At 41.0% G+C, this 22,912-nt stretch overlaps 1 protein-coding gene across 4 annotated transcripts in view; it reads left to right on the forward strand.

Annotated features, from left to right (window-relative positions):
* The window catches only part of GIT1 (GIT ArfGAP 1), a 556,552-nt gene that overhangs the window by 250,125 nt on the left and 283,515 nt on the right, over window positions 1-22,912 (forward strand). For all 4 annotated transcript variants that reach the window (XM_053706153.1, XM_053706156.1, XM_053706157.1 and 1 more), the window contains exons 3-4: window positions 6,220-6,332; window positions 6,424-6,529. In XM_053706153.1, the coding sequence (XP_053562128.1) occupies window positions 6,220-6,332; window positions 6,424-6,529 (219 nt within the window). The remainder of the gene's footprint in view (window positions 1-6,219; window positions 6,333-6,423; window positions 6,530-22,912) is intronic.

Below are 22,912 nucleotides of genomic sequence, written 5' to 3' on the forward strand. Positions count from 1 at the left end.
GTGTAGAAGACCTGTTAAAGATGGGAGTGATACACCCAGTTCCAACAGTGGAACAAGGTCAGGGGTTTTACTCAAACCTGTTTGTAGTTCCCAAAAAAGAGGGAACTTTCAGACCAATTCTGGATTTAAAAATTCTAAACAAGTTTCTCAGAGTTCCATCGTTCAAAATGGAAACCATTCGAACAATTTTACCCACAATCCAGGAGGGTCAATATATGACTACCGTGGATTTAAAGGATGCGTACCTACATATTCCTATCCACAAAGATCATCATCAGTTCCTAAGGTTCGCCTTTCTGGACAAACATTACCAGTTTGTGGCTCTCCCGTTCGGCTTAGCCACTGCTCCCAGAATTTTCACAAAGGTGCTAGGGTCCCTTCTGGCGGTTCTAAGACCGAGGGGCATTGCAGTGGCACCTTATCTAGACGACATTCTAATTCAAGCGTCGTCTCTTTCCAAGGCAAAGGCTCATACAGACATTGTTCTAGCCTTTCTCAGATCTCACGGGTGGAAGGTGAACGTAGAAAAGAGTTCCCTGTCTCAGTCAACAAGAGTTCCCTTTTTGGGAACAATAATAGATTCTTTAGAAATGAAGATCTTCCTGACCGAAGTCAGAAAGTCAAAGCTTCTAAACGCTTGTCAAGTTCTTCACTCTATTCTGCAGCCTTCCATAGCTCAGTGCATGGAAGTAGTAGGATTGATGGTTGCAGCAATGGACATAGTTCCTTTTGCTCGAATTCATCTAAGACCATTACAACTGTGCATGCTCAATCAGTGGAATGGGGACTATGCAGACTTGTCTCCTCAGATTCAAGTAGACCAGATAACCAGAGACTCATTCCGTTGGTGGTTGACTCAGGATCACCTGTCTCAGGGAATGAGTTTCCGCAGACCAGAGTGGGTCATTGTCACGACCCACGCCAGTCTATTAGGCTGGGGCGCGGTCTCCGATTCCCTGAAAGCTCAGGGTCTATGGTCTCGGGAAGAGTCTCTTCTTCCGATAAACATCCTGGAACTGAGAGCAATATTCAATGCTCTCCGGGCTTGGCCTCAACTAGCGAAGGCCGGATTCATAAGATTCCAGTCAGACAACATGACGACTGTAGCTTACATCAACCATCAGGGAGGAACAAAGAGTTCCTTGGCGATGAGAGAGGTATCCAAGATCATCAAATGGGCGGAGGATCACTCCTGCCATCTATCTGCAATTCACATCCCAGGAGTAGACAACTGGGAGGCGGATTATCTGAGTCGTCAGACTTTCCATCCGGGGGAGTGGGAACTCCACCCGGAGGTCTTTGCCCAGTTAACCCAATTATGGGGCATTCCAGACATGGATCTGATGGCGTCTCGTCAGAACTTCAAGGTTCCTTGCTACGGGTCCAGATCCAGGGATCCCAAGGCGACTCTAGTGGATGCATTAGTGGCGCCTTGGTCGTTCAACCTAGCTTATGTGTTTCCACCGTTTCCTCTCCTTCCCAGGCTCGTAGCCAGGATCAAACAGGAGAAGGCCTCAGTGATTCTGATAGCTCCTGCGTGGCCACGCAGGACTTGGTATGCAGACCTGGTGAATATGTCATCGGCTCCACCATGGAAGCTACCTTTGAGACAGGATCTTCTAGTACAAGGTCCATTCGAACATCCAAATCTAGTTTCTCTGCAGCTGACTGTTTGGAAATTGAACGCTTGATTTTATCCAAGCGTGGGTTTTTAAATTCAGTGATAGATACTCTGGTTCAAGCCAGAAAACCTGTGACTAGAAAGATTTACCTTAAAATATGGAAAAAAATATATCTGTTGGTGTGAATCCAAGGGATTCTCCTGGAGTAAGATTAAAATTCCTAAGATTCTCTCCTTTCTCCAAGTGGGTTTGGATAAAGGGTTGTCAGTGAGTTCTCTAAAAGGACAGATTTCTGCTTTATCGGTTTTGTTACACAAACGACTGGCAGCTGTGCCAGATGTACAAGCTTTTGTACAGGCTTTGGTCAGAATCAAGCCTGTTTATAGACCCATGACTCCTCCTTGGAGTCTAAATTTAGTTCTTTCAGTTCTTCAAGGGGTTCCGTTTGAACCTTTACATTCCATAGATATCAAGTTACTATCTTGGAAAGTTCTGTTTTGGTTGCTATTTCTTCTGCTAGAAGAGTTTCTGAATTATCTGCTTTGCAGTGTGATCCACCCTATCTGGTGTTCCATTCAGATAAGGTTGTTTTGCGTACTAAACCTGGTTTTCTTCCAAAAGTAGTTTCCAACAAGAATATTTACCAGGAAATAGTTGTTCCTTCTCTGTGTCCGAATCCAGTTTCAAAGAAGGAACGTTTGTTACACAATTTAGATGTGGTCCGTGCTTTAAAGGGACACTGAACCCAAATTTTTTCTTTCGTGATTCAGATAGAGCATGCAATTTTAAGCCACTTTCTAATTTATTCCTATTATCAATTTTTCTTCATTCTCTTGCTATCTTTATTTTAAAAAGAAGACATCTAAGCTTTTTTTTTAATTCAGAACTCTGGACAGCACTTTTTTATTGGTGGATGAGTTTATCCACCAATCAGCAAGAACAACCCAGGTTGATCACCAAAAATGGGCCGGCATCTAAACTTACTTTCTTGCATTTCAAATAAAGATTCCAAGAGAATGAAGACAATTTGATAATAGGAGTAAATTAGAAAGTTGCTTAAAATGTCATGATCTATCTGAATCACAAAAGAAAAATTTTGGGTACAGTGTCCCTTTAAAGTTCTATTTAGACGCAACAAAGGATTTCAGACAAACTTCATCTTTGTTTGTCGTTTACTCTGGTAAGAGGAGAGGACAAAAAGCTACTGCTACCTCTTTCTTTCTGGCTGAAAAGCATCATCTAATTGGCTTATGAGACTGCCGGACGGCAGCCTCCTGAACGAATTACAGCTCACTCTACTAGGACTGTGGCTTCCACATGGGCCTTCAAGAACGAGGCTTCTGTTGATCAGATATGTAAGGCAGCGACTTGGTCTTCTCTGCACACTTTTGCCAAATTCTACAAATTTGATACTTATGCTTCTTCAGAGGCTATTTTTGGGAGAAAGGTTTTGCAAGCCGTGGTGCCTTCTGTTTAGGTAACCTGATTTGCTCCCTCCCTTCATCCGTGTCCTAAAGCTTTGGTATTGGTTCCCACAAGTAATGGATGACGCCGTGGACCGGACACACCAATGTTGGAGAAAACAGAATTTATGCTTACCTGATAAATTACTTTCTCTAACGGTGTGTCCGGTCCACGGCCCGCCCTGGTTTTTTTAATCAGGTTTGAGAAATTTCTTTCTCTATACACTACAGTCACCACGGCACCCTATAGTTTCTCCTTTTTTTCTCCTAACCGTCGGTCGAATGACTGGGGGGCGGAGCCTGAGGAGGGGCTATATGGGCAGCTTTTGCTGTGCTCTTTGCCATTTCCTGTTGGGGAAGAGAATATTCCCACAAGTAATGGATGACGCCGTGGACCGGACACACCGTTGGAGAAAGTAATTTATCAGGTAAGCATAAATTCTGTTTTTTAATTTTTTGCTTCAGGCTATTGTTTCTTGTTGATGTGGGGCTCTTCTTTTGTTTCTTTTTGTTCTTTGCATGAAAAAAAAGCTCATAACTCTTTCTAGTATTCTGAAAAATAGAGTTGAAAAAAAGACCATTATTCTTTTTAATATTGGGGGAAAAAAGAATTGACAAAAAGACACTTTCTAGTATTTTGAAAAATAATGTTGGGGAAAAAAAAGAAACATTTTATGATGTATCATGCTAGTCTCGCCTTCATTACTCATAGACTTCACTGCTAGAGTATTCGTTTCCCAGGAGTAATGGATTGTATACTCTCACCACCTGTATGAAAGAAAACATAATTTATGTTTACCTGATAAATTAATTTATTTCATGGTGGTGAGCGTTCATGAGACCCCACCCTCTTTTTTTTGTGGTATTTTATATTCTTTGCTCCTCCTTTTTCCCCTGCTCTCTCTTTTCCTTTTTCTACCTCTTTTTGCTTGGCAGTACATCAAAGTAGTTAACATTGAGGTGGGAGGGGTTTTATATGGCTCTTGGAGTTTGGGAATATTTGTCTCCTCCTAGTGGTCAGGAAAGGTAATTCCTAGGAGAAATTGATTGTGGACTCTCACTACTTTGAAAGAAATTAATTTATCAGGTAAGCATAAATGATGTTTTTGTTAATGGCATATATTGCAAAAATGCTTCTATTGAAAATTTAAATGCATTCAGGCACATTTCAGATTTGACTTTTTTTAATCCATTAACGCTGTTTGAAGATTGAACATGCAATTTTAAACAACATTCCAGTAATCTGAGTAGCATAAACGTACTACTGCTGCTGATTGCTGAATGTGCCTATATGCCTCTTGTCATTAGCACTCCCAATGTGTTCAGCTAGCTCCCAGTAGTAATTTGTTGCTTCTTCATCAAGAGATACCAAGAAAAGGAAGCACATTTGAGAATAGAACTAAATTAGAATGCTATTTAAAATGACATGCTCTACCTGAATTATGAAAGGAAAAAAATGGAGTCCTTTTCTTCTTGCAGTATGCAGTGCCACCTTCTGTATCTCTCATTTATTGGGACTGTAGAACACTGCTTAGCATGTGGGATTATTAGTCCTATGGAGAATGCTAGCTACGTGTTGGGGTTGATACACAGATGTCCCCTCCTGCGATGTTAAATACTATGATTATATTTATTGAGGCATTTAAATGTGAGTGCAAACTACTTGACTCTGTTTTGGCTTATTAGATATATTTTCTAAGTACAATACAACATCAGTAGTAGTCTAATTGTGTGCACTTCTAGCTGTTCTCTATTGTTTTTCAAATTACTGTTTCATCTGTTGTGAAACGTCCGACTGCTAAAGCAGCAGGAGAACATTTCTGTAGTTTGAACTTTTAGGTTAATTTGAATCCATTTTCCATAATTCCAAGAAGAGTTTCTCTCTGATCTCTTCCAGTATTTTATATCAGTAAAAAGTAGAAACACTTCAATATAATTATTTTGACTTTGAAAAGGGATTACTTCAATTTATTACTAATAATAATTCATCACTGGTAATACTTAAAGGGATATAAAAGTGAAAATGCTCTGACGTGTTAAAGCATTTTGTTATTGTACTGTTCCTTGCATACTGTGTTTAACCCGTGCAAACTGATTAAATATAACGTCAAAGGGACACTAAAGTCAAAATTAAACTTTCATGATTCAGATAGAGCATACAATTTTAAGCAACTTTCTAATTTACTCCTATTATCAAATTTTCTTCGTTCTCTTGGTATCTTTATTTGAAAAGCAGGAATGTAAGCTTAAGAGCTGGCACATTTTTTGTTCAGAACCTGAGTAGCACTTCCTTATTGGTGGCTAAATGTAGCCACTAATCAGTAAGCGCTAGCCAGGGTGCTGAACCAAAAAAGGGCTGGCTCCTTAGCTTACATTCCTAATTTTTCAAATAAAAATACCAAGAGAATGAAGAAAAATTGATAATAGGAGTAAATTGGAAAGTTGCTTAAAATTGCATGCTCTATCTGAATCATGAAAGAAATTGTTTGGGTTTACTATCCCTTTAAACACTAAAAACATTGAATGCGTCTCCATCTAATTATGGGTGCCACCATTTTAGAACTTAGGTTACACTGGAGGTATCTGAAGGACAGTTACTGCACATGTGCAACTACATCATCACTGGTATGCAATAAAAGGCAAATTTTAACTTGCCAACACCCATGATTAGAGAGAGGTGGGGAATATCTTTTAAACACTAAGTACATTTTACACACATAGTATTATGTCCCTTTAAAGGGATATTACACTTAAAGGGAATGCAAACTTTGAGGAATGTGTGCCCCGTTCTTAAAAATCCTATAGGTTACATTTCAGCCGTTTTGTTAAAATACTTACCTTTTCTTTATGAAGCTGGACCAGCGATTCCCCTTCCTGCCGCTCGTCTCTTCATAGGTCAGAAATGAAGAATCCGGCTTCCTCCAATCACAGCATGGCCTCAGGCAATGTTTGCTTTGGGCGGAAGCTGTGATTGGAGTAAGCCAGATTCTTCATTTCAGACGTAAGAAAAGACGAGTGGCAGGCGGGGGAATTGCTGGTCGGCTTCATGAAGAGAAGGTAAGTATTTTAACAAATGTCCATTCTTTGCTTTATATACTAATATTTTACTTTAATTTTTGTTTCTGCCCACACAGATGGTGCATTTACTAGCCAGTAACGGAGCAAACTCAATCTGGGAACACTCTCTTCTTGACCCAGCTCAAGTGCAAAGTGGGAGGCGTAAAGCCAATCCTCAGGACAAATTACAGTGAGTACTAGCACTGATGTTTAAGAATGACATAAGAACCCTATCACCTGAGGAGAATTTTCTTATGAACATTTTGTTTTCCCCTTTGTAGCCCCACAAAGTCTGAGTTCATTCGTGCCAAGTATCAGATGCTTTCATTTGTCCACAAGCTACCTTGCCGTGATGATGATGGAGTAACTGCCAAAGATCTTAGCAAGGTAAATATTTGTGGTAATATTTTGCATAGTCGTTATTACTTAGTTGTAACCAGGAACCAAATATGGGGGGGGCACAGCCAAAAGTAAAGGGGCACTAATACCTTCCAATGCCAAAGACCTAATAGTGAAAAAATGAAGCATCCACTATGAAGCCTATGTTCTTATGGTTTTTCATCTTTGTTGTTGAATGTTACTTTTATGCCTAGGAACAAGGATAACTGACACCATGTAAAGTTTGTAGCTTTTTTATTTTATTTCCTGTTTATGGTCTCTTGTTTGTAATGGTCTCCTTTTTAAACCTGGAATATGTGGTTGTTATGGTTTAATCTGGATTGGATGAGACTCTTAAAGGGCCACTAAACCCAAAATCTTTCTTTCATGATTCAGATAGAACATACAAATTTAAACCACATTACAATTTACTTCTATTATTTATTTTGCTTCATTTTTTAGATATCCTTATTAGAAGAAAAAGCAATGCACATGGGTGAGCCAATCACATGAGCCTTCTATGTGCAGCAACCAATCAGCAGCTACTGAGCAGATCTAGATATGCTTTTAAGCAAAGAATATCAAGAGAATAAAACAAATTAGATAATAGAAGTAAATTAGAAAGATGTTTAAAATTGCATTCTGTTTCTAAATCATGAAAGAAAAAATGTGGGTGTCATGTCCCTTTAAGCGCTTGTGCTTAATTACCCATTAAGGAAAGATAGTCTTACTATGTAGTTAGATTCAATGAGATCTATTTATTTTTAGAATTATAAATGCATACAATAAAATTTAAAACAATAGAAATGGATTCTTAAAACAAATTTAACTGGTTGGCCAACCATACAGTGTGAATAAAATGATATAATATGTTTTCCAATCCCTGTTACTTAGTGTATTATACAAACATATCTGTATATTTGAATTTTTGAATTTTGGTTTAATTGCAGATATTTTTTATGGATTTGATATAGTGGACTTGTGAAGAAATATGGTATCCACAAAGAATATTCGCAATATTAATTCTTAATTACCATATTTACCATATTCGTTTGTTTAAAGCTGAACATACATAATTAAAATAGCGTCAATGGTATCAACATTAGTAACAAATAATAAAAGTGAAACAAAAATAAAGTGATACAGTAAAAATCGTATAATAAGTTATGAAAGATAAAGTCTTTCTGCCGTGATCGTTAGAGTAATTGTTAATTGCTTTTTGTTAAAAGCGCTGTTGTTAAGTCCTCCGTGGGGATAGTATGTGTGGGCGTGTTGCAACACGTTTTTGTCTAATTGCTATATATGTTGCGATTATAAGTCACTGTTAAGTAGTTTTGGTTATCTGCCCTTCACATTAACTTCCTTAGTTGGTGTAGGTATAATAAATCTTACCCGTTGTTTCTTTTGGGATACTTTGTTTCTGGTCTAGTTTCTTTTTGTACCCAATTCAATCTTTACTGTGATAAATGTGGATCGGAAGCCGGGATAGCCGCTGCCGGTGTCGTAGTGGTTTCAGTATGTCGCGTTGGTTTGTCTCCGTGATTACACACACTTGAAGGAGTAGATGCTGGGGTAATGTGGTAGTGTGCTTTAACCGTTAATCCTTTCGTCAGATGGCTGGTCTTTTTGCCCGCTTCAGGTTTTCAAAACCTCTTGAATTGTTGCGAATGTGTTCTGTTTAGATCCGTACTCTATTTGTTTCAGAGTATCCGATCTGCAGGTGTCCACAGGTTTCTTTAGGCCCAATTTTAGGTAAGGTATTTCAGTTGTTCTTGGCGGTCCTTTAAAAGGAGGACTAGGTGCTTTGAAGGTTGTTCTTGAACGCTTCAGAATATCTTTCAAGCGTATTTGTTGGTCCGTGGTTTGATGTAGTCTTGGCGGTCCACTTCGAAAGTGGACTATGAAAATGTTTAGTGTAGCAAGGAGTAGGTAACGCGTTTCAGCTGATTAATACAGCCTTTATCAAGCATATCCTTGCAGTTGTAAACAGTGGGTTTTTGTATTCTGTGATTTGATTCTATTGGATCCCCTAAGTAGTTGTATCTTTACAATCTGGTGATCCTATTATTAACCCAACACACCACTGGTTGTTATAGTTTACCTGTAATGGCTTCCAGACCATTGTAATCAATTGTTGTTGAAAGCCACTAAATGGTGTTAGTGATGCCTGAGACAGCATTTGCTTTTCTGCTCTCAGTATTCCAGTAAAAATATTTTAAAGAGAAATATATCTTTTAAACTTATCCTGTCTTTTAATAAATAATTATATAAAAAAAAAAAGCACATTACATTTTGTTTATTGGCATCAGACAACATTTGCATGCTGTTTACAGTGATTGCACCACATACCTCCTATTGCTTCCTGCTTCCTCTTAATATTGTTAATGTGCAAGGTTGCTAAGGCATTAAATAACATCTCTGCAGTCCACGTTCATTTGAATTGTTTTAGATAAATGACTAGATTAAAAGCAAGATATCTGTACCAATTTAGTTTCCTGCAGATTTCTTACAAAGGACATGATGGTATTGTTTTTGTGTTTTTTTGTTTCCTTCCATAAGGCAGTGAGAGTCCACAACTTCATTCCTTACTGTTGGGAAAAACAACACCTGGCCACCAAGAGGAGGCAAAGACACCCCAGCCAAAGGGTTAAATATCCCTCCCACTCCCCCCCCCAGTCATTCTTTGCCTTTCGTCACCATAGGAGGTGTCAGAGAAATGTCAGAAGATTTGGATAGTCCTGTAATGGGTATGTTCCCTTCAAGAAAGGACTGGTGTTTTAAGTAATCAGGTCAACCTCTCAGTGAGAGTATTAATGAAAGTTAGAGTCTGGAGATGCAGGGAGAGTTTTTGTACGAACCCATCCAGACTGTCGCCTAACAGCTCCTGAGCAATAAGTTGGGTTTTTTTTGGGCTCATAGACTGTGTGCTTTTGGCTTGGAACAAACAGGTTTCACTTTTGTTTTTGAGTGTTGCGCAGCTCATAATAGCTTAGCGCCTTTTTCATAGCAGGGGAAGTCCTATCCTACACACCACGTGACCAGGTGCAGTCTTTTTATTTTCCTACGATCCTGCTGCGTACATCACTCCTAAGGAGAGCATTTCACCGTTGGCTGTCTTGGTTTAGGAGGTGGTGAGTGCCCCAGCCATTGGGATTATAAAGGTGCAGTTTTTTTTAAATAAAAGCGTTCTTTTTTGTCTGTCCTTCTGTGAATATATCTTAGCTATGGAGGACTCTGATACTACATTAGAAGCTTCCGCTCCTTCTGTACTGATTAATAAATCCTGTTTATATTGTGAGGAGGCCGTGGTTTGCCCACCTGCTCAATTTTGTTCCATTTGCCTTTACACTGTTCTAAAGTCTAAGAAGGGAGACAAGCCTGCTAATACTCATAGTGCTATTAGCCCTTCTAAACGGTCTACCTCTCAGGAATCTGTGTCCCGAGAGATTACTACCCTTTCTACACTACCCGCTCCACATGCAGTTCCCCGTGGCCAAACTAATCCTCCTTCAGAAGGGGGCTTTTTTCCTGCTGTCTTTAACGCGCAGTTACAATCGGCAGTGTCTGCGGCCCTGAGTGCCTTACCTCCCTCTAGCAAACGTAAGAGAAAGGTTTAACATACTTTTTCTGACCTAGTCATCTAAATATTAGTCGGATTTAGCTACTATGTCCCAGCTATCCGAGGATGAGTTAACCTCTGTAGCTTCAGAGGGTGAACTTTCTGAGTCGGAGACTTCAATTTCTAAACCTCCTTCAGTGGAGGAACCCTCCTTTTTAGATTTAAAATTAAGTATCTGCGTTTTTTATTAAAGAAGGTTCTGTCTACGCTAGAGGTTCCAGAGGCTAAACTCCCTAAGATACCTAAATTAGACAGAGTTTATGAAGACAGGAAGGTCCCTCTGACTTTCCCTGTGCCAATTAAGATGGCAAACATTATTAGTAATGAATGGGAAAAATTATGATATTCTTTTTCCCCTTCGTCTGCTTTAAAAAAATTTTTATTTCCGGTCCCTGACTCTCAATTAGATTTGTGGTGCTCCATCCCTAAGGTGGATGGCGCTATTTCTATGCTGGCTATGCATACTGCTATCCTTCTGGAGGATAGTTCTTCTTTTAGCGAGCCTATGGATAAGAAAATGGAAACTTTTCTGAGGAAGATGTTTCAACATACGGGGGGTTTCTTCTTAAACGGGGAGAGTCCACAGCTGCATTCATTACTTTTGGGAAATACAGAACCTAGCCACCAGGAGGAGGCAAAGACACCCCAGCCAAAGGCTTAAATACCTCCCCAACTTCTCTCATCCCCCAGTCATTCTTTGCCTTTCATCAAATGAGGTTGTCAGAAAAGTGTCAGAAGATTCAAGATAGTCTCTTAGGGAGGGTAGTACTCTTTGAAATGGGAGTGGAGTTTTAAGTAGTCCAATTTAGAGGAGTCCAATTCTGACGAGTCGTTGGTTCCTCAGTCTTCTGCTCCAGGTGGCAAGCAGTGTTAGACGAGTGGAGGGATGAAGATCATTCTCCTTGTCGTCTCCTTCTTTTTTTTTTTGTGTATCTCAATCCCAGTTCTGAGCTTTTGGAGGAATTGGGTCTCTGACTGGCTGATCCCGTCAGTGTGTCCGTTCTTCCTGGGCGTTCACCTGCGGGTGCCTGCTACATTTAATTTTATCCGGTTAGGATGTATTTTATTTCTTTTTGTGAGCTCAAGACTGTTGTAGTTTTTCCCTTTGGGATTTGATACTGGCGATTTTGGGTCGCGATAGCTATACTTTAACTTCGGAAGTTAAAATAAAAAAAAACCTCCACAAAGTTGGGACATGGCTTAGGTCTCAGAACCTAAATGTCTGTTTGTCTGTTTATTGGGTCTAGCCCTGCTAGGGCTTAGACTTTTCAGTGGTCTTGAACAGTTCTGTCATGCCCTGTATATCATGCTGGTCCTGGTTGGGTTCTAGTTATCTCTGTTTCCTTGGGGCCCATATCAGACAAGTTGTGCCTTTGACAACCAGCTGGTACAGTTTGGGTACTGAGTTTGCTATGAAGATCCTTCTATCCTGGATGTCAGGCTGGTCCTAGTTAATTCATCTGGGTGGGTCGTCCGATGTTTGCTGTACTCAGTCCTAAGTGTCCTGTCCCTGCATAGTTAGCAGGGATAGCTGGGATTATGGTTACTGCTATGACAGTATACTTGAGGGTTCCTGAGGTCCTTTGGTTCTCCCCTCGTTAGGGGAGGGGGTTCAGAAGACTCCATAGAGATCTTCCGTACCTGGTTTAGGGGGTGCTTACTTCTCCTCTAGGGTACTTCATGCCGGTTTGCATTGTCCGGATTAGTTCCAATCTCTTTCAACAGTTCCTCTTCCTTATGGTCGAGATTGGTTTTGTATTTCGTTTCCTCTTTCTTTGGGATCAGTCTTCCTGTCGTCTGATTAAGGAAATCCGGACCTTAGGGTCCGTTTTTTCTTGCGATATTCTCTTCTGATTCTATCATTTTTGGGATCTGGGGGATTTATGTTGTCTCTTTTTCATATGTATGTACGGTTGCCCCTGCTTGGGCGATTCAGCTTGGTTCCGTCGCCTGCTAGGAGTTTAAGGATGCTCGTTCATTCTTCAATTCCTTGAGCCGTAGGGGCTCCCGGAGGTTGATTCAGAGTGGATATTATAGAGACTATCATGTTCTCATCTCTCATTACTACTAGTTTAAGTTCTGATCTCTTTTGGGGTCCTGCCTTCATCTTCTTGGTGGGTGTGGATCAGAGAGGCCCGTTGGGGATGAGTGCTCAGTCCCTGGGATACTTACTTGGGAGATTAGGGTTTAAGACCTGGTGGGGGCATGGCTGGGATTGCATAAACATTGGTGCAAGGTCATCTTCAGAGGGAGTAATTTTGTTGATCAGGCTCCGGGTTCCGGGTGTCCAGTCTTTGACTGGGCATTTTGGTTACTCTGTTTTCCAGATCTCATAGACTTTGGATCCGGTCTGTAGAATAACAAGTTGGTTTTCCTGATCCTGGCGGCTTCTTTTATTTTCTTCTGGAGAAATTGGACTTTCTCTACTGAGCTGGCTGTACTGGCCGATGGTACCTTAGCTGCCTAGCAAATGGATTTGCAGTTTGAAGACCAGTTGCAACTATTTATGCCTTGCATGGATGCCAGCAAGCTGTTGAGTCTTCGATTCCTTCCATTTGAAGGAATCTGGTATACTGCATCTATCCTGTTGGCTCCGTTTTCCTCCTCTACTCTCTGAGTTCAATGGCGTTTGCCCTGTTTGGCATGCAGGACGTCATGAGTTTGTGTCCACCAGGAAGGTTTAATTTTCATGTTGCATACTATTCTGATAGTTGTTAGTCGAGGGTCTCTCTTGGTTGAGTGTACCTTCCCCTTTTAAACCGATCTAGTCTCTCTGATAGTTCGTACCTCTTCCTCCATTTCCTGAGCATGATTCTAGCTTAGGGTACGTGAGGTCCCGGGTTCGGATCCCAGACAAGACCAACTGGTTTTTACGGATAATTTCTCTTTTAAGGTGTATCCAGTCCACGGATCATCCATTACTTGTGGGATATTCTCATTCCCAACAGGAAGTTGCAAGAGGACACCCACAGCAGAGCTGTTATATAGCTCCTCCCCTAACTGCCATATCCAGTCATTCTCTTGCAACTCTCAACATGCATGGAGGTAGTAAGAGAGAGTGGTGAAATATAGTTAGTTTTTTATCTTCAATCAAAAGTTTGTTATTTTAAATGGTACCGGAGTTGTACTATTTTATCCCAGGCAGTAAATAGAAGAAGAATCTGCCTGAGTTTTCTATGATCTTAGCAGGTTGTAACTAAGATCCATTGCTGTTCTCACATATGTCTGAGGAGAGAGGTAACTTCAGCGGGAGAATGGCGTGCAGTTTACTCTGCTATGAGGTATGTGCAGTTACAATTTTTTCTAGAAATGGAAAATGCTAGAAAATGCTGCTGATACCGGATTAATGTAAGTTAAGCCTGAATACAGTGATTTAATAGCGACTGGTATCTTGCTTACTCTCAGGGGTAATACCCTTATAAAATTGCAATATAAAACGTTTGCTGGCATGTTTAATCGTTTTTATATATGCTTTGGTGATAAAACTTTATTGGGGCCTAGTTTTTTCCACATGGCTGGCTTAAATTTTGCCTAGAAACAGTTTCCTGAGGCTTTCCACTGTTGTAGTATAAAAGTTACAGTTGGTGCAGTTAAAATTACAAACTGTGACATCCAGCTTCCCTCAGGAGTCCCCTGTATGCTATAGGACATCTCTAACGGGCTCAAAGGCTTTCCAAAGTCGTTTATTGGGGAAGGTAGGGCCACAGCAGGCTGTGGCAGTTTGTTGTGTCTGTTAAAAAACGTCTATCGTTTTTTTGATCCGTTTTTTGAATTAAGGGGTTAATCCATTTGCAAGTGGGTGCAATGCTCTGTTAAAATTTTTACAGTGTATGTAATAAGTTGTTTGATTTACTGCCTTTTTTCACTGTTTTTCAAATTTTGACAAAATTTGTTTCTCTTAAAGGCACAGTACCGTTTTTTATATTTGCTTGTTAACTTGATTTAAAGTGTTTTCCAAGCTTGCTAGTCTCATTGCTAGTCTGTACAAACATGTCTGACATAGAGAAAACTCCTTGTTCATTATGTTTAAAAGCCATGGTGGAACCCCCTCTTAGAATGTGTACCAAATGTACTGATTTCACTTTAAGCAATAAAGATCATATTCTGTCTTTAAAAAAAATTTTTATCACCAGAGGAATCTGACGAGGGGGAAGTTATGCCGACTAACTCTCCCCACGTGTCAGATCCTTTGACTCCCGCTCAAGGGACTCATGCTCAAATGGCGCCAAGTACATCTAGGGCGCCCATAGCGATTACTTAACAAGACATGGCGGCAGTCATGGATAATACACTGTCAGCGGTATTAGCCAGACTACCTGAATTTAGAGGTAAGCGAGATAGCTCTGGGGTTAGACGAAATGCAGAGCATACTGACGCTTTAAGAACCATGTCTGATACTGCCTCACAATATGCAGAAGCTGAGGAAGGAGAGCTTCAGTCTGTGGGTGATGTTTCTGACTCAGGAAAGATGATGCAACCTGATTCTGATATTTCTACATTTAAATTTAAGCTTGAACACCTCCGCGTGTTTCTCAGGGAGGTTTTAGCTGCTCTGAATGACTGTGATACAATTGCAGTGCCAGAGAAATTGTGTACACTGGATAAATACTATGCAGTGCCGGTGTGTACTGATGTTTTTCCAATACCTAAAAGGTTTACAGAAATTATTAATAAGGAATGGGATAGACCAGGTGTGACGTTCTCTTCCCCTCCTATTTTTAGAAAAATGTTTCCAATAGACGCCACCACACGGGACTTATGACAGACAGTTCCTAAGGTGGAGGGAGCAGTTTCTACTACTATCCCTGTCGAGGACAGTTGTGCTTTTTTAGATCCAATGGATAAAAAATTAGAAGGTTACCTTAAGAAAATGTTTATTCAATAAGGTTTTATCCTACAGCCCCTTGCATGCATTGCTCCTGTCACTGCTGCTGCGGCGGCGTTCTGGTTTGAGTCTCTGGAAGAGGCTTTACAGGTAGCGACTCCATTGGATGACATACTTGGCAAGCTTAGAGCACTTAAGCTAGCCAATTCCTTTGTTTTCTGATGCCATTGTTCATTTGACTAAACTAACGGCTAAGAATTCTGGTTTTGCTATACAGGCGCGCAGGGCGCTATGGCTTAAATCATGGTCAGCTGACGTGACTTCAAAATCTAAGCTGCTTAACATTCCCTTCAAGGGGCAGACCCTATTTGGGCCTGGTTTGAAGGAGATTATTGCTGATATCACTGGAGGAAAAGGTCATGCCCTTCCTCAGGACAGGTCCAAATCAAGGGCCAAACAGTCTAATTTTCGTGCCTTTCGAAACTTCAAGGCAAGTGCGACATCAACTTCCTCTAATGCAAACGAGGGAACTTTTGCTCAGTCCAAGACGGTCTGGAGACCAAACCAGACCTGGGACAAAGGTAAGCAGGCCAAAAAGCCTGCTGCTGCCTCTAAGACAGCATGAAGGAACGGCCCCCTATACGGTAACGGATCTAGTAGGGGGCAGACTTTCGCTCTTCGCCTAGGCGTGGGCAAGAGATGTCCAGGATCCCTGGGTGTTGGAAATTATATCCCATGGATATCTTCTGGACTTCAAAGCTTCCCCCCCAAAAGGGAGATTTTACCTTTAACAATTATCTGCAAACCAGATAAAGAGAGAGGCATTCTTACACTGTGTACGAGACCTCCTAGTTATGGGAGTGATCCATCCAGTTCCAAAGGAGGAACAGGGACAGGGTTTTTACTCAAATCTGTTTGTGGTTCCCAAAAAAGAGGGAACCTTCAGACCAATTTTGGATCTAAAGATCTTAAACAAATTCCTCAGAGTTCCATCATTCAAGATGGAAACTATTCGTACCATCCTACCTATGATCCAGGAGGGTCAATATATGACTACAGTGGATTTAAAGGATGCTTATCTTCACATTCCGATAACAAAGATCATCATCGGTTTCTCAGGTTTGCCTTTCTAGACAGGCATTACCAGTTTGTAGCTCTTCCCTTTGGATTAGCTACAGCCCCAAGAATCTTTACGAAGGTTCTAGGGTCGCTTCTGGCGGTCCTAAGGCCGCGGGGCATAGCAGTGGCCCCTTATTTAGAAGACATCCTGATACAGGCGTCAAACTTCCAAATTGCCAAGTCTCATACGGACGTAGTACTGTCATTTCTGAGATCGCATGGGTGGAAAGTGAACGAGGAAAAAAGTTCTCTATCCCCACTCACAAGAGTTTCCTTCCTAGGGACTCTGATAGATTCTGTAGAAATGAAAATTTACCTGACGGAGTCCAGGTTATCAAAGCTTCTAAATTCCTGCCGTGTTCTTCATTCCATTCCGCGCCCTTCGGTGGCTCAGTGCATGGAAGTAATCGGCTTAATGGTAGCGGCAATGGACATAGTGCCATTTGCACGCCTACATCTCAGACCGCTGCAACTATGCATGCTCAGTCAGTGGAATGGGGATTACACAGATTTGTCCCTTCTACTAAATCTGGATCAAGAGACCAGGGATTCTCTTCTCTGGTGGCTATCTCGGGTCCATCTGTCCAAAGGTATGACCTTTCACAGGCCAGATTGGACAATTGTAACAACAGATGTCAGACTTCTAGGTTGGGGTGCAGTCTGGAACTCCCTGAAGGCTCAGGGATCGTGGACTCAGGAGGAGACACTCCTTCCAATAAATATTCTGGAAGAGCAATATTCAATGCTCTTCAAGCTTGGCCTCAGTTAGCAACTCTGAGGTACATCAGATTTCAGTCGGACAACATCACGACTGTGGCTTACATCAACCATCAAGGGGGAACAAGAAGTTCCCTAGCGATGTTAGAAGTCTCAAAGATAATTTGCTGGGCAGAGACTCACTCTTGCCACCTATCAGCTATCCATATCCCAGGTGTAGAGAACTGGGAGGCGGATTTTTTAGGTCGTCAGACTTTTCATCCGGGAGAGTGGGAACTCCATCCGGCGGTGTTTGCACAATTGATTCATTGTTGGGGCAAACCAGAACTGGATCTCATGGCGTCTTGCTAGAACGCCAAGCTTCCTTGTTACAGATCCAGGTCCAGGGATCCCAAGGCGACGCTAATAGATGCTCTAGCAGCACCCTGGTTTTTCAACCTGGCTTATGTGTTTCCACCGTTTCCTCTGCTCCCTCGACTGATTGCCAAGGTCAAGCAGGAGAGAGCATCAGTGATTTTGATAGCGCCTGCGTGGCCACGCAGGACCTGGTATGCAGATCTGGTGGACATGTCATCCTTCCCACCATGGACTCTGCTTCTGAGACAGGACCTTCTACTTTAGGGTCCTTTCAACCATCCAAATCTAATTTCTCTGAGACTGCCTGGAGATTGAACGCTTGATTTTATCAAAGCGTGGCTTCTCCCAGTCAGTCATTGATACCTTAATACAAGCACGAAAGCCTGTCACCAGGAAAATTTACCATAAAATATGGCGTACATATCTTTATTGGTGTGAATCCAAGGGTTAGGATTCCCAGGATATTATCTTTTCTCCAAGATGGTTTGGAAAAAGGATTGTCAGCTAGTTCCTTAAAAGGACAGATTTCTGCTCTGTCTATTCTTTTGCACAAGCGTCTGGCAGATGTTCCAGACGTTCAGGCATTTTGTCAGGCTTTGGTTAGAATCAAGCCTGTGTTTAAACCTGTTGCTCCCCCATGGAGCTTAAATTTGGTTCTTAAGGTTCTTCATGGAGTTCTGTTTGAACCTCTTCATTCCATCGATATAAAACTTTTATCTTGGAAAGTTCTGTTTTTGCTAGCTATTTCCTCGGCTCGTAGAGTCTCCGAGTTATCTGCTTTACAATGTGATTCTCCTTATCTGATCTTCCATACGGATAAGGTAGTCCTGCGTACCAAACCTGGGTTTTTACCTAAGGTGGTATCTAACAAGAATATCAATCAAGAGATTGTTGTTCCATCCTTGTGTCCTAATCCTTCTTCAAAGAAGGAACGTCTATTACACAATCTGGACGTGGTTCGTGCTTTAAAGTTTTACTTACAAGCTACTAAAGATTTTTGTCAAACATCTGCTTTGTTTGTTGTCTACTCTGGACAGAGGAGAGGTCAAAAGGCTTCGGCAACCTCTCTTTCTTTTTGGCTAAGAAGCATAATCCGCTTAGCCTATGAGACTGCTGGCCAGCTGCCTCCTGAAAGGATTACAGCTCATTCTACTAGAGCTGTGGCTTCCACTTGGGCCTTTAAAAATGAGGCTTCTGTTGAACAGATTTGCAAGGCGGCGACTTGGTCTTCGCTTCATACTTTTACAAAATTCTACAAATTTGATACTTTTGCTTATTCGGAGGCTATTTTTGGGAGAAAGGTTTTACAGGCAGTGGTACCTTCCGTTTAAGTACCTGCCTTGTCCCTCCCTTTATCCGTGTACTTTAGCTTTGGTATTGGTATCCCACAAGTAATGGATGATCCGTGGACTGGATACACCTTACAAGAGAAAACACAATTTATGCTTACCTGATAAATTTATTTCTCTTGTGGTGTATCCAGTCCACGGCCCGCCCTGTCATTTTAAGGCAGGTCATTTTTTCATTTAAACTACAGTCACCACTGCACCCTATGGTTTCTCCTTTCTCTGCGTGTTTTCGGTCGAATGACTGGATATGGCAGTTAGGGGTGGAGCTATATAACAGCTCTGCTGTGGGTGTCCTCTTGCAACTTCCTGTTGGGAATGAGAATATCCCACAAGTAATGGATGATCCGTGTGCTGGATACACCACAAGAGAAATAAATTTATCAGGTAAGCATAAATTGTGTTTTTTGTTCTCTCTTGTCCTTTTGGACTTTCCCAGTCACTTCGGTGCTGGGACTGCTTGCTCGGAGTAGGGGTCAGGAATTCTGACTATACTGTTGAGCATAGTCCGTGTTTCATGAGGAGCTCCTGAGTGCTCTTTCCTTACGTGGGAAGCCTCGCAGTGGAAATTTCCTCTGCGAGTTACTGATTTTTTATTCTTGATCAGGGTTCTGTCCTCCCTTCCCTGTTTTCTGGTGGGGGGGGGGAGTTGATCCGCACAAGTTTGTTTTATCCTATTTGTTTTATCTGTTTTACTCCATTTCTTAGTGCTGGATAGCGATCTGTGTTATTTCGGTTCTGGTTAGGTCTTTACATTGCTTCTTTGGGATCCCTGTAGGAGGTGGTCTGGAGTATTTTTTATGTTACTTTGTCCTATTACAGCCTTGTAGTCCGCTCTTTTTGAGTTATGCTAGGGGTTTCTTCCTTTTGTTGCCCTTGATTTTTTTGGGGCTTGTTTTGGTGGTCATTTTGGACTTCCTTATCTTGTCCCCCTTACCATTGATCATGGAGAGATTTTCCTTGGTGGGCTTCGAGTCAGCGGGACTTTTGTCTCCTCAGAGGCTTTTTTACTCAGTTGAGTCTAGTGATTTGAGTGGTCTCTAGCAAGGATCTTTATGGTTCTAACTGATGGGCAGTTACTGGGTCATCTTCCTTTCTTTCATGTAATTAGCAAGAGTCCATGAGCTAGTGACGTATGGGATATACATTCCTACCAGGAGGGGCAAAGTTTCCCAAACCTCAAAATGCCTATAAATACACCCCTCACCACACCCACAATTCAGTTTTACAAACTTTGCCTCCGATGGAGGTGGTGAAGTAAGTTTGTGCTAGATTCTACGTTGATATGCGCTCCGCAGCAAGTTGGAGCCCGGTTTTCCTCTCAGCGTGCAGTGAATGTCAGAGGGATGTGAGGAGAGTATTGCCTATTTGAATGCAGTGATCTCCTTCTACGGGGTCTATTTCATAGGTTCTCTGTTATCGGTCGTAGAGATTCATCTCTTACCTCCCTTTTCAGATCGACGATATACTCTTATATATACCATTACCTCTGCTGATTCTCGTTTCAGTACTGGTTTGGCTATCTGCTATATGTAGATGAGTGTCCTGGGGTAAGTAAGTCTTATTTTCTGTGACACTCCAAGCTATGGTTAGGCACTTTTTTATAAAGTTCTAAATATATGTATTCAAACATTTATTTGCCTTGACTCAGAATGTTCAACTTTCCTTATTTTCAGACAGTCAGTTTCATATTTGGGATAATGCATTTTAATTTAACATTTTTCTTACCTTAAAATTTGACTTTTTCCCTGTGGGCTGTTAGGCTCGCGGGGGCTGAAAATGCTTCATTTTATTGCGTCATTCTTGGCGCGGACTTTTTTGGCGCAAAAATTCTATTTCCGTTTCCGGCGTCATACGTGTCGCCGGAAGTTGCGTCATTTTTTGACGTTATTTTGCGCCAAAAATATCGGCGTTCCGGATGTGGCGTCATTTTTGGCGCCAAAAAGCATTTAGGCGCCAAATAATGTGGGCGTCTTATTTGGAGCGAAAAAATATGGGCGTCGCTTTTGTCTCCACATTATTTAAGTCTCATTTTTTATTGCTTCTGGTTGCTAGAAGCTTGTTCTTTGGCATTTTTTCCCATTCCTGAAACTGTCATTTAAGGAATTTGATCAATTTTGCTTTATATATATGTTGTTTTTTCTCTTACATATTGCAAGATGTCTCACGTTGCATCTGAGTCAGAAGATACTACAGGAAAATCGCTGTCAAGTGCTGAATCTACCAAAGCTAAGTGTATCTGCTGTAAACTTTTGGTAGCTATTCCTCCAGCTGTTGTTTGTATTGATTGTCATGACAAACTTGTTAAAGCAGATAATATTTCCTTTAGTAAAGTACCATTGCCTGTTGCAGTTCCTTCAACATCTAAGGTGCAGAATGTTCCTGATAATATAAGAGATTTTGTTTCTGAATCCATAAAGAAGGCTATGTCTGTTATTTCTCCTTCTAGTAAACGTAAAAAATCTTTTAAAACTTCTCTCCCTACAGATGAATTTTTAAATGAACATCATCATTCTGATTCTGATGATTCCTCTGGTTCAGAGGATTCTGTCTCAGAGGTTGATGCTGATAAATCTTCATATTTATTTAAAATGGAATTTATTCGTTCTTTACTTAAAGAAGTACTAATTGCTTTAGAAATAGAGGATTCTGGTCCTCTTGATACTAATTCTAAACGTTTAGATAAGGTATTTAAAGCTCCTGTGGTTATTCCAGAAGTTTTTCCTGTTCCTAATGCTATTTCTGCAGTAATTTCCAAAGAATGGGATAATTTGGGTAATTCATTTACTCCTTCTAAACGTTTTAAGCAATTATATCCTGTGCCGTCTGACAGATTAGAATTTTGGGACAAGATCCCTAAAGTTGATGGGGCTATTTCTACCCTTGCTAAACGTACTACTATTCCTACGTCAGATGGTACTTCGTTTAAGGATCCTCTAGATAGGAAAATTGAATCCTTTCTAAGAAAAGCTTATCTGTGTTCAGGTAATCTTCTTAGACCTGCTATATCTTTGGCTGATGTTGCTGCAGCTTCAACTTTTTGGTTGGAAACTTTAGCGCAACAAGTAACACATCGTGATTCTCATGATATTATTATTCTCCTTCAGCATGCTAATAATTTTATCTGTGATGCCATTTTTGATATTATCAGAGTTGATGTCAGGTTTATGTCTCTAGCTATTTTAGCTAGAAGAGCTTTATGGCTTAAAACTTGGAATGCTGATATGGCTTCTAAATCAACTTTACTTTCCATTTCTTTCCAGGGTAACAAATTATTTGGTTCTCAGTTGGATTCCATTATTTCAACTGTTACTGGTGGGAAAGGAACTTTTTTACCACAGGATAAAAAATCTAAAGGTAAAAACAGGGCTAATAATCGTTTTCGTTCCTTTCGTTTCAACAAAGAACAAAAGCCTGATCCTTCATCCTCAGGAGCGGTTTCAGTTTGGAGACCATCTCCAGTCTGGAATAAATCCAAGCCAGCTAGAAAGGCAAAGCCTGCTTCTAAGTCCACATGAAGGTGCGGCCCTCATTCCAGCTCAGCTGGTAGGGGGCAGGTTACGTTTTTTCAAGGAAATTTGGATCAATTCTGTTCACAATCTTTGGATTCAGAGCATTGTTTCAGAAGGGTACAGAATTGGTTTCAAGTTGAGACCTCCTGCAAAGAGATTTTTTCTTTCCCGTGTCCCAGTAAATCCAGTAAAAGCTCAAGCATTTCTGAAATGTGTTTCAGATCTAGAGTTGACTGGAGTAATTATGCCAGTTCCAGTTCCGGAACAGGGGATGGGGTTTTATTCAAATCTCTTCATTGTACCAAAGAAGGAGAATTCTTTCAGACCAGTTCTGGATCTAAAAATATTGAATCGTTATGTAAGGATACCAACGTTCAAGATGGTAACTGTAAGGACTATCTTACCTTTTGTTCAGCAAGGGAATTATATGTCCACAATAGATTTACAGGATGCATATCTGCATATTCCGATTCATCCAGATCATTATCAGTTCCTGAGATTCTCGTTTCTGGACAAGCATTACCAATTTGTGGCTCTGCCGTTTGGCCTAGCTACAGCTCCAAGAATTTTTACAAAGGTTCTCGGTGCCCTGTTGTCTGTAATCAGAGAACAGGGTATTGTGGTATTTCCTTATTTGGACGATATCTTGGTACTTGCTCAGTCTTTACATTTAGCAGAATCTCATACGAATCGACTTGTGTTGTTTCTTCAAGATCATGGTTGGAGGATCAATTTACCAAAAAGTTCTTTGATTCCTCAGACAAGGGTAACTTTTCTGGGTTTCCAGATGGATTCAGTGTCCATGACTCTGTCTTTAACAGACAAGAGACGTCTAAAGTTGATTGCAGCTTGTCGAAACCTTCAGTCACAATCATTCCCTTCGGTAGCCTTATGCAT

The sequence above is a fragment of the Bombina bombina genome, chromosome 3, assembly GCF_027579735.1.
Source record: "Bombina bombina isolate aBomBom1 chromosome 3, aBomBom1.pri, whole genome shotgun sequence".
NCBI classification, from domain to species: domain Eukaryota; kingdom Metazoa; phylum Chordata; class Amphibia; order Anura; family Bombinatoridae; genus Bombina; species Bombina bombina.